Source organism: Stenella coeruleoalba, assembly GCF_951394435.1.
Source record: "Stenella coeruleoalba genome assembly, chromosome: X".
Taxonomy (NCBI): domain Eukaryota; kingdom Metazoa; phylum Chordata; class Mammalia; order Artiodactyla; family Delphinidae; genus Stenella; species Stenella coeruleoalba.
The window spans coordinates 47,609,777-47,625,684 of record NC_137152.1 but is presented as its reverse complement, the minus strand read 5'-3'; the positions used below and the strand labels follow the sequence as shown (position 1 = coordinate 47,625,684).

The 15,908-nt window shown below is 38.7% G+C and overlaps 1 protein-coding gene across 5 annotated transcripts in view; it reads left to right on the top strand.

The window, feature by feature from the left end:
• ARHGEF9 (Cdc42 guanine nucleotide exchange factor 9) overlaps positions 1–15,908 on the top strand; it is a gene marked incomplete at both ends in the record, with an annotated part of 219,229 nt that overhangs the window by 184,392 nt on the left and 18,929 nt on the right. For all 5 annotated transcript variants that reach the window (XM_079910060.1, XM_079910058.1, XM_079910059.1 and 2 more), the window contains one exon: positions 10,423–10,666. In XM_079910060.1, the coding sequence (XP_079766186.1) occupies positions 10,423–10,666 (244 nt within the window). The remainder of the gene's footprint in view (positions 1–10,422; positions 10,667–15,908) is intronic.

Sequence of the window (15,908 nt, the reverse complement as noted above, 5' to 3'; positions counted from 1 at the left end):
GTCTTATATGAGAATTGCTACTTCAGCTTTGTTTTGATTTGCATTTGCATGGAATATCTTTTTCCATCCCCTCACTTTCAGGGTGTATGTGTCCCTAGGTCTGAAGTGGGTGTCTTGTAGACAGCATATATACGGGTCTTGTTTTTGTATCCATTCATCCACTCTATGTCTTTTCCTTGGAGCATTTAATCCTTGTACATTTAAGGTAGTTATCTATATGTATCCTCCTATTACCATTTTCTTAATTGTTTTGGCTTTGTTATTGTAGGTGTTTTCCTTCTTTTGTGTTTCCTGCCTAGAGAAGTTCCTTTAGCATTTTTGTAAAGCTGGTTTAGTGAAGAATTCTCTTCACTTTTGCCTCTCTGTAAAGTTTTTAATTTCTCCATTGAATCTGAATGAGATCCTTGGTGGGTAGAGTAATCTTGATTGTAGGTTTTTCTCTTTCATCAATTTATTAAATATGTCCTGCAACTCCCTTCTGGCTTGCAGAGTTTCTGCTGAATGATCAGCTGTTAATGTTATGGGGGTTTCCTTGTATGTTATTTGTTGTTTTTCCCTTGCTGATCTTAATATATTTTCTTTGTATTTAATTTTCGTTAGTTTGATTAATATGTGTCTTGCTGTGTTTCTTCTTGAATTTACCCTGTATGGGACTCTATGCATTTCCTGGACTTGACTGACTATTTCCTTTTCCATATTAGGGAAGTTTTCAACTATAATCTCTTCACATATTTTCTCAGTCCCGTTCTTTTTCTCTTCTTCTGAGACCCCTGTAATACAAAAGTTGGTGTGATAATGTTGTCTCAGAGGTCTCTGAGACTGTCCTCAATTCTTTTTTTTTTTACATCTTTATTGGAGTATATTTGCTTTACAGTGGTGTGTTAGTTTCTGATTTATAACAAAGTGAATCAGCTATACATATACATATGTTCCCTGTCCTCAATTCTTTTCATTCTTTTTTCTTTATTCTGCTCTGCAGTAGTTATTTCCACTCTTTTATCTTCCAGGTCACTTATCCGTTCTTCTACCTCAATTATTCTGCTATTCATTCCTTCTAGAGGATTTTTAATTTCATTTATTGTGTTGTTCATCATTGTTTGTTAGCTCTTTAGTTCTTCTAGGTCCTTGGTAAACATTTCTTGTATTTTTTCCATTTTATTTTCAAGCTTTTGGATCATCTTTACTATCATTACTCTGAATTCTTTTTCAGGTAGACTGCCTATTTCCTCTTCATTTTTTGGTCTGGTGAGGTTTTACTTTGCTCCTTCATCTGCTGTGTATTTCTCTGTCTTCTCATTTTGCTTAACTTAGTGTGTTTGGGGTCTCTTTTTTGCATGCTGCAGTTTCATAGTTCCTGTTGTTTTTGGTGTCTGCCCTCAGTGAGTAAGTTTGCTTGAGTGGGTTGTGTAGGATTCCTGGTGTAGGGGACTGGTGCGTGTCTTGTGGTGGGTGAGACTGTATCTTGTCTTTCTGGTGGGCAAGACCACGTCCAATGGTGTGATTTTTGGTGTCTGTGACCTTACTATGATTTTAGGCAGCCTCTCTGCTAGTGAGTGGGGTTGTCTTCCTGTCTTACTAGTTGTTTGGCATAGAGTGTCCAGCACTGTAACTTGCTGGTTGTTGAGTGGATCTGGGTCTTAGTGTTGAGATGGAGATCTCTGTGAACACTTTCGCTTTTTTATATTACGTGGGGCTGGAAGTTCTCTGGTGGGCCAGTGTGCTGAACTCAGCTCTCCCACCTCAGAGGCTCAGGCCTGACACCCAGCCTGAGCACCAAGACCCTGTCAGCCACTTGGCTCAGAAGGAAAGGGAGAAAAAGGAAGAAAGAAAAAAAAATATTGTTATTAAAATAAAAAAATATTATTTTAAAAAGTAATATAAAAGAAGAAAGAAAGAAGAGAACAAGCAAACCAAAAAACAAATCCATCAATGATAACAAGTGCTAAAATTTATGCAAAAAAAGAAAATATCCCAACAGACAGAACCCTAGGACAAATGGTAAAAGCAAGTCTATACAGACAAAATCACACAATGAAGCATGCACATACATAGTCACAAAAAGAGAAAAAGGAAAAAATATATAGGCAAAAAAATGAAGAGAACAACCAAATCAATAAACAAATCTACCAATGATAATTAGCTCTAAATACTAACCTAAAATAAACATAAAACCAGAAACAAATTAGATGCAGAAAGCAAACCCCAAGTCTACAGTTGCTCCCAAAGTCCACCACCTCAATTTTTGGATGATTTGTTGTCTATTCAGGTGTTCCACAGATGCAGGGTACATGAGGGTGATTGTGGAGATTTAATCTGCTGCTCCTGAGGCTGCTGGGAGAGATTTCCCTTTCTCTTCTTTGTTTGCACAGCTCCTGTGGTTCAGCTTTGTATTTGGCCCCGCCTCTGTGCATAGGTTACCTGAGGGTGTCTGTTCCCCACCCAGCCAGGATGGGGTTAAAGTAGCAGCTTATTAGGGAGCTCTGGCTCACTCAGGCCAAGGGAGGGAGGGGTACGGAATGCAGCACAAGCCTGTGGCATCAGAGGCTTGTGGGACATGGCAACAGCCTGATGCATGCTGTGTGTTCCCCCAGGGAAGTTTTCTCTGGATCCCAGAACCCTGGCAGTGGCAGGCTGCCCAGGCTCCCTGAGGGGAAGTGTGGATAGTGACCTGTGCTTGCACATAGGTTTCTTGGTGGCTACAGCAGCAGCCTTAGCATTTCATGCCCATCTCTAGTGTCCGAGCTGATAGCCGTGGCTTGCGCCAATCTCTGGAGCTGGTTTAGGTGGTGCTCTGAATCCCTTCTCCTTGCTCATCCTGAAACAATGTTCCCTTGCATCTTAGGCAGTTCCAGACTTTTTCCCAGACACCCTCCTGGCTAGTTGTGGAGCACCAGCCCCCTTCACGTTGTGTTCACGCAGCCAACCCCAGTTCTCTCTCTGGGTTCTGATGTCCAAAGCCCAAGCCTCAGCTCCCAGCCCCACCCACCCTGGCTGGTGAACAGACAAGCCTCTCAGGCTGGTGAGTGCTGGTCGGCACCGATCCTCTGTGTGGGACTCTCTCTGCCTTGCCCTCCGCACCCCTGTTGCTGTGTTCTCCTCCATGGCTCTGAAGCTTCCCCCCCACCCACCTCCCATCTCAGCTAGTGAAGGGACTTCCTAGTGTGTGGAAACTTTTCCTCCTTCAAGCTCCTTCACAGAGGTGCAGGTCCCATCCCTATTCTTTTGTATCTGCTTTTTCTTTTGCCCTACCCAGGTACCTTGGGAGTTCCTTGCCTTTTGGGAAGTCTGAGGTCTTTTGCCAGCATTCAGTTGGTGTTCTGTAGGAGTTGTTCCACAATGTAGATGTATTTTTGATGTATTTGTGGGAAGGAAGGTGATCTCCACATCTTACTCCTCTGCCATCTTTACAGTCCCTCCTATAATAGATTATTAAAGAGTTGTGAACATTTAAAAGGAGGTACAGTGACAGGGACTCTCCATTGGTTTCCTAAGAGCAGGTCATGTCACATAAAATCCAGCTTCTATCTTGCCAGTAACTAGACTAGTTGATGAGAGGGTTGCACTAGACAGAAGATATCAGGATTTCACCCTGGCACTTCAGATTTTCTTCAGTTTCCTTGCAGATAGAAGCAATGTGGAGTGGTAGAAAAGCATAAAATTTATGTTCAGACAATTTTGGGCTCATTAGTTCCAGTGCTCACTAACTACATGACTTCAAGCAAATGACTTCACTTTCTCCACCTTCACTTTATCATCTGTAAAATGAAGATAATAACTACTCTACAGGATTGTTGTGAAGATTAAATGAAGTCAATGCATGTAAAATGCCTGATAGAGGGCCTGACACCTAGTGGGTACTTGTTAATCTTAGTCTTCTCCCACCCCAATAAATAACTAAGCAGCCTTGTAAGATAGTGAGGTCTCTGTCACTAGATGTAACCCCAAATGTGCTAGATGATTTCCTGCCAGAAATAGTATGAGAGATCGATAGACCCATCTGATCCCTGAGATCATTTGGCCCAGTTACTAAATTCTCATCCAGTCTTAAGATTCTCTTAATTCCCAATAAGTTAAGCCAAAACTTCCCCATTTTGCACATTGGAAGTTGGGATTGCATGTACCACTTAGAACAGCTTGAAGAAATTGTAGCTTGTTTCAGAGTGTGCATGTATGTGTGTGAATATATATATGAAGATACTTTTTAAGTGACCATTATAGTAGGTGTGAAATGACACCAGTGGCTTCTAAGTATGTGATCCTTTCTTTAATTTTTGCCGCTTCCCTCTTTGTTTGTCACTTTTCTTTTGTAAAACCTGATAAGACTCTTTTTTCTCTTTCTTCTTGTCCTTTATGGTGTCCTTAATGTCTCTGCTCCCCTGAATCTTATTGCCCTGCTATTTTGGTTAATAATGTATTTTGTTATTTTCCTCCTGAGATGATTATATTGAACATTACTTTGTTGCTTTGGGGAATTTATCTCTTTTTTCATTTCTTCCCTTTCACTTTTTACTGAGGAAGAGAGGAGAGCCCCTTTTACCTCTCTTCAATCAATCATCCGCCAATATTCCTACAACACTGCAGTTGCCTCTAACAGCCTTTTCCCCATTTATCATCAATTGTGCCAGTCTGGACATGCTCTGTTGTCCCCTGTGTCATAGCTGCTCAGTATTTATGTCACTTTCACCATATACTGGGAGAATCAGAACTAAACAGAGTATAAAGATGCTGGAGAGAGGATTTCTTCTATTCATGGAACTTTCTGCATTTGGACCATTTCTTTGTGCACTAAAGGGCCAGACTTGGAGAATGAGCCATTCAGGACAACTCAGGAATGCAACAGTAGCATCAGTGACGGAATAGAGCAGAAAGAAGATTTCTGCTTTAAAACCAGGGGTTGTAAAACCAGGACACCTGAGTCCTAGACTTTGTCTCTTACTAATTTGTCTAACTTTGGGCCAGTTCTTTAACTCCTTATTTTTATCAGTGTCAAATCAGGCTGATGACAGAATTCATCTCAGGAGGCTTTGAGGAGAATCACCTGAAGTATTGGGAAGTAGTAAAGTATAATGTCAAGAGCATGGGTTCTAGGGCCAGACAAGAGGCCACCAATTTCCTTTTTCCCATCAGTTGTGTGACCTTGGACAAATTCTCTGTGCCTTTTATTATCCCCTCATTTGCAAAGTGGGAACCATAATAGTATCTACATGGAAGGGAGGTTGTGAGGGGTAAATGAGACAGTACAGTTGCAGTGCCTGGCACACAGTAAACTTAATAAATATTAGCCATTGATTACTGTATATGCAGTGTTACTAATCATTCATTCAGCACATTTTTATCGGGAGGCAGTATACACAATGGTTAAAACAAGCACAGATTTTTAGAGCCAGATAGCCTAGTCTCAAAGCCCAGCAGTGCCATAAATGGTAGCTTTTATTCCTCAGCAGGTTTCTTAACTGCTCTATGTCCACAGTTCCTCATAAAATCGGGTTATACCAGAATCTAACTTGTAGGATTGTTGTGAGAATGATTTAAGTTAATAAATGCAAAGTGTAGCTGCCAATGGATGAACACATAAAGAAAACGTCATACACACACACACACACACACACACACACGCACAATGTAATATTATTCAGCATTAAAAACTAAGGAAAGTCTGCCATATCCAACAACATGGATGAACCTGGAGGACACTATGCTAAATAAAATAAGACAGAGAAAGACAAATACCGTATTATCTCACTTATATATGGAATCTGAAACAGGCCAACTCATAAAGGTAGAGAGTAGAATGGTGGTTGCCATGGACTCATGGGGGTGGCAGAAATGGGGATATGTTGGGTAAAAAGGGTAAAAACTTTCGGTTATGTAGGACAAATAACTTCTGGAGAGCTAATGTACAAATGGTGACTATAGTTAGCAACACTGTATTGTATAATTGAAATTTGCTAAGAAAATAGATCTGAAGTGTTCTCATCACAAAAAAAAAAAGGTAACTATGTGAGATGATGGATATGTTAATTAGCTTGATTGTGGTGATCATTTCATAATGCATACATGTATCAAAACATCACATATTACTCCTTAAATATATACAGTTTTGTCAATTATACCTCAGTAAAGCTGGGGGGAAATGCAAAGCATTTAGAATAATGTCTGGCACATAATATATGTTGGTTAAGTGTTCACTGTTGCCATTGTTGTTGTTATTATTTTGTTATTATTAAGTATGTACTGTAGATGCTGGAATACAATAATGATAAAGACAAATCCAGTCCCAGCACCATGTGCCTTCCCTAGTATCTGAGATAAAACCAGGTTGTCAGGCTAGGGGTGAGTAGCCAGGGCCCCCTCTAAAGAGCTAGGGAGAACCTTACTGACAAGCAAGTGAGGCAGTCTGCAGTCCTGAAGAGTTGCATTCTCCAGATTGTAGCATCTGTCATTTGTATAAAATGTCCTGCAGTGTTTTATTAAACCCCATGAATACCCAGTGAGGCCAAATTCAAACAGCTCCCAGCTGTTTCAGTCATGTAATGTGAGGGACAGGGGTGGGCTCCTTGTTGGGGCTATGGCTAGGGCCAGGGCCAGGGCCAGAGTGCTTTGGCTGCAGACTGCCAGGGCCCTACTAGAGAAGCACTAGCTCCCTTAATCTCCTCCAACTTGGATGAGTGGAAAGGAAATGGAGGAAGGCTGCCATCCTATTAGAAACAATCCCATTTAGGCAGATAACTTGTGATGACCCAAATAGCATCTGTGATGAGCACCTATTCACCATGTCCCTTTGAAAGCACTCAGGCCACAATTAACAATTGGCATTTGGGCATTCTGGTCCCAGTAGTACCACAGGTAACTAGGGCTCAGGAGGGCTTTGCCCCCTTGTTATGTGTAGAAGCTGAGCAGAAAAACCTCTGAAACTTTATCAGCTGTCCTTCCCTGGATAACTCCTAAGTGAGGAAAAACCAAGGAAGGCTCAGTGCTGGGCACAGCCTGAATGGACAGAAAAAATTAAAAGCTGTAAAACAGAACTAATGCAAATTCACTAGTGTGGTAACTGAGTGCCAATTGTATAAGGGTCTTCATAGTCAGTGCTAGCATTCAAAAAAGGAAAACCATAGTAACTTGAGCTGGATGGTGCAATCAGGGAAGGCTGCTTTGAGGAAGAAGAATGTATGACTTTGATCTTGAAGGCTGGAAGGATTGAAATAGGAGGCTTCTTTGGGGGCAGAGAGGGGATGTTAGTGTGAACCTAAGTATAGATCTGTGATTTTGGTGAGTGAGTGGCAAACAGTATTTGCCATCCACCACTACCACCACCCCTACACTGAAAGGGTATATGGAATTTCCAGAGACAGTGGGGTAGCTATGTAAATTTTAAAATATTCAGAATTACTTTTGCTGTTTTTTTTTTCAGTCACAATATTTAACTTATTTTGAAAGTTTAAATGAATTAAAGGAGGCAGTGGGATTTTTAGATTTATCAAAAGGAGTTTTAAAGAGCTATGAAACACTGATCTAGAAGAAAGAAAGCTCAGCACCATGTTTATCAGACAAGGCTGGCCTCATGACCTGGAAACTGAATGTTTAGATTTGAGCTTTACAATTTTACAAGGTGAGAATGACTCTCCTAGTTTTATAGTTGAGGAAATCGAGGCTCAGTGAGGTTAATTCATTTGCCCAGTACAACACAGCTAGTTGGTTAAGCAGCTAGGATTCAAACTCAGAACTTCAGGCTCTAACTCATGTTATTTCCACCATTCCATGCTGCTTGGTGGCCTTAGCTACCCTTTCTGGTTGGATTTTCTGAACAGTGGATCATTCTTAATCATTCCTATCACATTTCTACACTTGGCTTTATGACTAATCTGATGCCTGAAAACTCACATTCAACGCTGGGGAGCCAGAAAGGGCAGGCAAAGGGAGAATTTTAATGACACATCCCTCTAGCCCTGCTCCCGTGCCACAAACATTGAATTCTTTCTCTTTCCTTATTATCGTTAAATACCTAAAGAAACAATAGGAGGTTCAGTTGATGCTTTAAATTTACCTCCAAGATCGTATACATTCTTTCCATTTTTGGAAACTAGTAAAGATTTTTAAGGCTAACAATGATTATGACGTTCCAACTCAGAGGGAAAGGAAGCTGCAGGCTGAAGTTAGGAATAGAGGGAGGTTGAGCCTGCCCATGTTCTAGCCAGGTGGACACCCACCTATTAGCTGTGTGGTCCAGGTCTGTGTGTATTTGTATTATGTATTGTAAGGCAGGTTTCAAGACTTTACAAGATCAAAGTAGTTTACATTGATCCATTCTCCTCAGCTTGTTCTGCTTTTGTAGTTATATTAGCCTGACAGGGCCTACTTTTTATGCATATGTTTCACAAAGTGTTCCTGGGGATTATGGAAGTCAGCGCATGGGCGCCACCACATCCTTTTGGCAGGACTGAGCTTGTCCACTTTGAGCATGGTGAAAGGAATCCAGGCTCTGAAACAAGCTTGGAGCTACATTGTCCCACTCCATACAGCAGACCTCTCTCTCCTATAAACTTGATGCCAAGGTTACCCAACAGATCAGAACCCATCTGTACTCAAAAGCCTATTTATATGCATAATCACTATGAAAGGAAGAAGAACACCATGATTGTTATTTTTTGCAAAGCAATTTATCAACACCTGTATTTCCCAGCCTGGGGCTTTGAGATTGATAGAGCTATGCTGGGAATCCTTAAAGACAGCCTTCCCCAGCCCTACAGAAAAGTGGAGTTTACCATGCAGTGTGAAGAGTTAGGACTGGGAATGTGAGTGGCCAAAGGCAAATTCTTTGCAGGTAACCTGCAGCTGCGGACTGTGAGGCATGTCAGACAATTCAGTAAAATGGGAATAGTTTAACCAGACCATGTAATGGTAATAAAAATTAATGAACATTTCTGACTCTATCAGATAGTCTAGAAGGCCAAATATAAGCAGAGAGGAGGGAGAGTTGGCCAGAAAGGGCCCCTGCTACTAGTAGAAGACATCTGTCAGAGCAGGGCTCACTGGGGCCCTCCTTGGACAGACTCAGCCACATCACATGCAGCAGTAGGTGTGTTTTCAAGGGAAGCTGAGGGCAGTGCTGAGAGGAGGAGGGGCTGAAAGACCATTGTGAGACAGTTACTTATCAGACCTTACATTCCACAGACCCACAGGTCATTTCATCCACCTCTCTGTTTTTCTTTTTTTAACTTATGAAATTCTTGATATTCAAAAAGATATAAAAACAATATAATGAGCACTTACTATCCAACTTAAGAAATAAATCATTACAAATACAGTCTTTATCCTCTCCCTCTTTTCTTCCCTTCCTTTTCCTTCTTTCTCACTTGTCCCCATTCTCCTCTCTGTACTCTCTTGAATTTGGCATGTATCATTGTTGTATATTTTTACATAATTATTGTACATATGTATGTATGCCTAAACATTAGATGGCATTGTTTTGTATGTTTTTAAACCTTATATAAATGGAATAGATATAGATGAGATAAAGCTATATAGAAAAGAAACCAGGGGAATGATGAGCATGTGATTCAATATGGAGGTTGCCTTGGCGTCGTAGCTTTTGGAATGAGCAGTGGGTTCACCAAAAGTTAATACATCATTAAAAGTAAGTAAGTAAGTAAATAAATAGAGAAATCAGAGCACTATGCATTGAGTAATGATGAGTGTCTCATGGACTGAGAATTGGGATTCACTTCTGCGTACCCAAGAACAAAACAAAAATCATAACAGATAGGAAATATACTATTTGTATCCAACTACAACTTTTATTTTTCTCACAGAATAAGATTTGTGAGATTCATCCATGCCAATATATGAAGCTTTATATTCACTTTCCCCCCATTTCTCCTGCTAGACTAGGCCTTCTCCAAAACTCCCCAGAGTGCTAAATATTCAACCTTCCCTAAGTAATCTTTCCTGGCCAGCAGCCTGTGGCCACCTAGCTACTATTATCACTCATCTCCCCTCTGATATGTAAGTCTCATTGGCTTGCTTGGATTCCTGAGTATACTGCACGCAACCAACCAATTCATTTCATACTTCTGGAAGGCTTGCAAATATTGTGAAAGAGGAAAAGCCCTTGCTAACTGTGCTTGTGTGACTTACTGCTTCCTACTTCCCATCAGCAGTCTTGCAAACACATACATGGATTGAGGCTGAGGTCTGAGACAAACCCTATGGATGTAAGCCAGAGGCTTTCTCTAAGAGCATCTAGTTAACCAACTATTAGTGTCATACACTAAGCTAACCTGCCCAAATTTAGACCAAACCACCCCTCATTGATACTCCAGAACAATGGCAACGTTAGCATCCTGCTACACCCATGTGCCGAGTCTCCTGGTACCCACTCTCCACATACCTTCAACAAAAAGCCTTCTCTTTCTTGCTACCTAGGACCTGATCCGGAGAGACATCCTGTACTACAAAGGCCGCATTGATATGGATAAATATGAGGTAGTTGACATTGAAGATGGCAGAGATGATGACTTCAATGTCAGCATGAAAAATGCCTTCAAGCTTCATAACAAGGAAACTGAGGAGATTCACCTATTCTTTGCCAAGAAGTTGGAGGAGAAGATACGCTGGCTCAGGGCTTTCAGAGAAGAGAGGAAAATGGTGCAGGAAGATGAAAAAATCGGTAAGTGACCTGAGAGGAGAAAGAAGAATATGGCTATGAAGAACATAGTGAGTTAAATTCGTTTTCATTTTTTCAGAGGCAGAGAAGATTTTTGTTGCAAACTAACCTAATCCACTTTGGTGGTCCCCTATTATTAGGTTATTTTTGGTAGATACCAATAGTTTCTATTAGTCAAGGTTAAGTGATAGAGGTTGGTCTCCCCTACATTCTCATTACTAGATAAGATTATTACACTGAAATAAAACCTCAGGCTCTATTCTCCCAAACATACAAAAATCTATTAGCAAACAAACACAAAAGCAATCATAGAGCCTGTTCTGCATTCTCAGTGAAGTCCCAACTCTGTCCTTAGATACATAACAAACAGCATCTTCTGTAAAAGGGTTAGGTTAGTCGAGGCAGATTTGGTAACATATAGGATTCAGCTAAGTTCCTAGTCAGAGTCTAGTGACAAAATCCTCTGACAAGGGCCAAAATATAGTACCCATTTTCAATCTTAAACTTCAGGCTTCCTTCTGAAGTGTATGTATAGGCTGTAGGGTTCACCGAATTCTTATACCTAGTTCTTGTGAGGGCTAAAGTGCCTGTAAGACTTTTGTGGCCAGGGCACATCTTGCACAGCATTCTTTTTTTATCAGTGAAAATTCATTTTTAACATGTATTAGGCTAATTAGGCCTCCTGCATTAAGGTGACTGAACTGCTCCTCTTGAGTGTATATTCCAGATTAGGGCATTTTAGATGTTAACTAAATGCCCCTAGAGTATAGATTAAAATTAATGTGCATGTGTATATCATGCACTCTTTATGAAAGTCTTTTAAAGTAAATTATAGAAAATATAACAGGGTCTAAAACCATGACCACTTGCACGATTTAGAATCATACTAAACTATACTCTTTGGCTTGAAATAAGTTGTTTTCCTTTCCAAAGGGAATATAGCTGGTAGAGATACTTTTTATGCTGCTTTCCAACTGTGGGATTTAGGCTTTAGCTTTGTGGTTTACAAAGTACTATCTGGTCTCTTACTCATGGTCCTGCCTTTCTGGCATAAAAATACCAAACAGCCAGGCATTGAAAGTTCATGAGAAGACACTAGAATTTCTGGTTTTGACTCACTTATAAGGGAGGAGAATTATACCTTAAAACACCTGTATGTTCAAGTTGGTAGAAACTGCCTCTAGAAAAATGGGCCTACCATTTGAGCCCTTGTGCAAATGTATTCTCCTATCTGAAGTGTTAACGATTGAAATGGTCCAGAGGCAAGGAAGGATAATCAGAAAGACACTGCTTAGTCTTATCCTAGTCTTCTCAGGTTTAGGGTAGAGTGCATATTGATAATTCACTTTAAGTCCCATTGGAGTCAATTTGCTTTCAGTCTATGGGCACTGCTTTGGGACATAATGTGGAATCATTACAGAAATGCTACTGGCTGCTTCTCCCAATGGCAGGCGCCAGCAACTTCTGACCCTGTCTAGGTTGTTAGTGCTATTAGAGGAATTGCCTTAGTGTGCTTTTTGCAAACCCTAGATCAATTTGAAGATTCATACCATTCCCTCTGGTTCCCACACAATATAAAAGCTTCCAGAAATTACTTCCTGACAGCTTATGTTCATCTTTTTAAAAATATTAAGGTTTTTGGTCTGATTATAACAGTAAATCATTTTCATTGTAAGCAATTTTGGGGAAAGAAACACAAAAAATACAAGAAAAAAACTAAAAATCACACATGAACATACTACCCAGAGATAACTTTTGTAAACATTTTGATATATTTCCTTCCCATCTTTTTTTTTCTATGTGTCTAAAAACAACAACAACAACAAAAAACTAGGGTGGCTGAATCTTTATATCTGTCTCCTTCAACTTCTGCCACTTCTTGATGGATAGATATAATTTTATGTCCTTATTTTTCACTAAAAATTATATCATTATCATTTCTCTAAATCATTTACTATTTTAATTATTATGTTTTATGGTTGTCATATGGATTTACCATAATTTTTTATGTTTTTTATTTTTTAATTATAAAATAAATACATGGTCATAATAAATGTTTAAACACATATGGAAATGTAATAAAGTTTAGCACTCTTTTTCCTTCTCTGTTGCTCCTAAGCTGTGTGAGATAATCAGTATTAATTAGGTGTGCCTCTTTCTGTACTAATCTTAAGCTCATATAAACATATATACACATAAGACTTTATTTTTATTTAGAAAAATTATATTATACTATACATTATATTATACATATTACTCTGTAACTTGCTTTTTCTTTAACTTGCTTTTTCAACTTGCTTATCTTTATACATATTACTCTGTAACTTGCTTTTTCAAACATAATTTATCATAAGTAACTCTCCAGTTGAAGAATACAGAATCTAATATAACTCATTGTATCAGTCAGGGTTCAACAAGAGAAGCATAACCAATAGGAGATGTATTATTATTAAGAGATTTATTATAAGGAATTGCCTTATGTGATTGTGAAGCCTGGCTAAGCAACTCCAGGCAGTCAGGAATCAAAGATCATGGGCAGGCTTGAACTCATGAGCATAGGCCAAAGCTGTCATCTATAGGGCTTGTAAGTCTGAAGCTGTGTGGCAAAATTTCTTCTCTTGGGGGAGACCTCAGCCTTTCTTGTTTTTTTTTTTTTTAAGTGGCAAAAACACTTACCATGAGCTCTATACTTTTCACAAATTTTTAAGGGCACAATATAGTAATGTTAGCCATAGGCTCATTGTTGTACAACAAGTCTCTAGGACTTATTCATATCTTGTGTAAATGGAACTTTATAGCTATAGAAAAGCAGCTTCCCATTTTCCCCTCCTTCCAGCCTCTAGAATCACCATTCTGCTCTCTGTATCTATGAGTTTGACTAGTTTAGATGCTTCATATTCATACAAATACAGGATTTGTCCTTCTGTGACGGCATTATTTTAATTAGCAAATGTCCTCCAGATTCATCCATGTTGTCACATATGGCAGAATTCCCTTCCTTTTTAGGGCTGAATAATATTCCTATATGTGTGTGTGTGTGTGTGTGTGTGTGTGTGTGTACAAAAATACATACCACATTTTCTTTATCCCTTTATCCATCCTCAGACATTTAGATTGTTTCCATATCATGGCTATTGGGAATAATGCTGCAATGAAGCTAAGAGTACTGATATCTCTTCAAGATCCTGATTTCAGTTATTTTGGATATATACCAAGAAGTGGGTTACTGGATCATATGTTAGTTCTATTTTTAATTTTATGAGGAACCTCCATAATGTTTTCCATAATGACTAAATCATTTTAATTCCCGACAGTTTACTGTGGTTCCAGTTTCTCCACATTCCTGCCAATACTTATTATCTTTTGTTTCTTTGATAATAGCTCTCTAAACAGGAGTGAGGTGATATTTTATTATGGTTTAGATTTGCATTTCCCTGATGATTAGTGATGTCCTTTTTTATATACCTGTTGGCCATTTATATGACTTATTTGAGGACATGTCTATGCAAGTCCTTTGCCCATTATTTTTAATCAAGTTATTTGTTTTTTTGCTATTGAGTATAGAAGTATCTTATATATTTTGGAAATTAACCCCTTATCGGATATATAGTTTGCAAATATTTTCTCCCATTGCATAGATTGCATTTTTAATCTGTTGTTTCTTCCCTTTGCTGTGCTGAAACATTTTAGTTTGATGTAGTCCTATTTTTCTACTTTTGCTTTGTTGCCTATGCTTTTGGTATCATATCCAAACATCATTGTCAAGATTTTTCCCTCTTTTCTTCTAGGAGTTTTACAGTTTCAAGTCATACATTTAAGTCTTCAGTGCACTTTGCATTGATTTTCATGTATGGTGTAAGGTAGAAGTTCAATTTCGTTCCTTTTCATGTGGATATCCACTTTTCACAGAACCATTTGTTGAGTAAACTATATTTTCCCCATTGTGTACTCTTGGCAGCCTTGTCAAAGATATGTTGACTGTATATGTGTGGGTTTCTTCTGGGCTCTCCCTCATGTTCAATTGGTCTATATGTCTGTCTTTATGCCAGCACCATACTGTTTTAATTACTGTAGCTTCATAGTATATTTTGAAACAGGAATTGTGATGCCTCCAGCTTTGTTCTTCTCCCTCAAGATTGCTTTAGCTATTATGGGTCTTTTGTGTTTCCACATGAATTCTAGGATTGATTTTTTTGTTTCTTTAAAAAATGCCATTGGGGTTTTGATTGGATTGCATTGAATCTGTAGATGACTTTGGGTGTGAATGGGCATTTAACAACATTAAGCCTTCCACTACAAGAAAAGTAAACTGCAGACCAATATCCCTAACAAAATACATGGGAAAATCCTCAATAAAACACTAGTAAACAAAATTCAACAGTACAATAAAAGGATCATACACCATGACCAAGTGGGATTTATCCCTGGGATACAAGGATTGTTCAATATATATAAATCAATTAATGTGATACACCACACTAACAAAATGAAGGAAAAAAACCACACGATCATCTTTATAGAGGCAGAAAAATCATTTGACACAATTCAACACCCTTTTATGATAAAAACTATCAAGGTATAGAAGGAAATTACCTCAACATAATAAAGGCCATGTATGGAAGGCTCACAGCTAACATCATAGTTAATGGGGAGAAGCTGAAAGCTTTTTCTCTAAGATCAGGTACAAGAAGGATGCCCACTTTCAACACTTCTAGTCAAAATAGTAGTGGAAGTCCTAGCTAGAGCAATTAGGCTTAATTAATTAATTAATGTCTCCAAATCAGGAAGGAAGAAGTAAAATTATTCCTGTTTCCAGATAACATCATCTCATGTATAGAAAACCCTAAAGACTCCACCAAAAGCTCTTACATCTAATAAATGAATTCAGTAAATTAGTAGGATACAAAGTCAACACAAAAAAGAAGTTGTGTTTCTATACACTAACAACAACCTCTCTGAAAAAGAAATTAAGCAAACAATCCCATTTACAGTTGCATCAGAAAGAATATAATACTTAGGAATAAACTTAACCAAGGAGGTAAAAGACTGGTACATGGAAAACTACAAAATATTGCTGAAAGAAATTAAAGAAGACACAAATAAATAGGCATTCTGTGTTCATGGAACAGAAGACAATGTTGATAAAATATCCATTTTACTGAAAGCCATCTGTAGACTCAATATGATCCTATTAAAACTCCAATGACATTTTTTACAGAAATTGAAAAAAAGGACAATCCTAAAA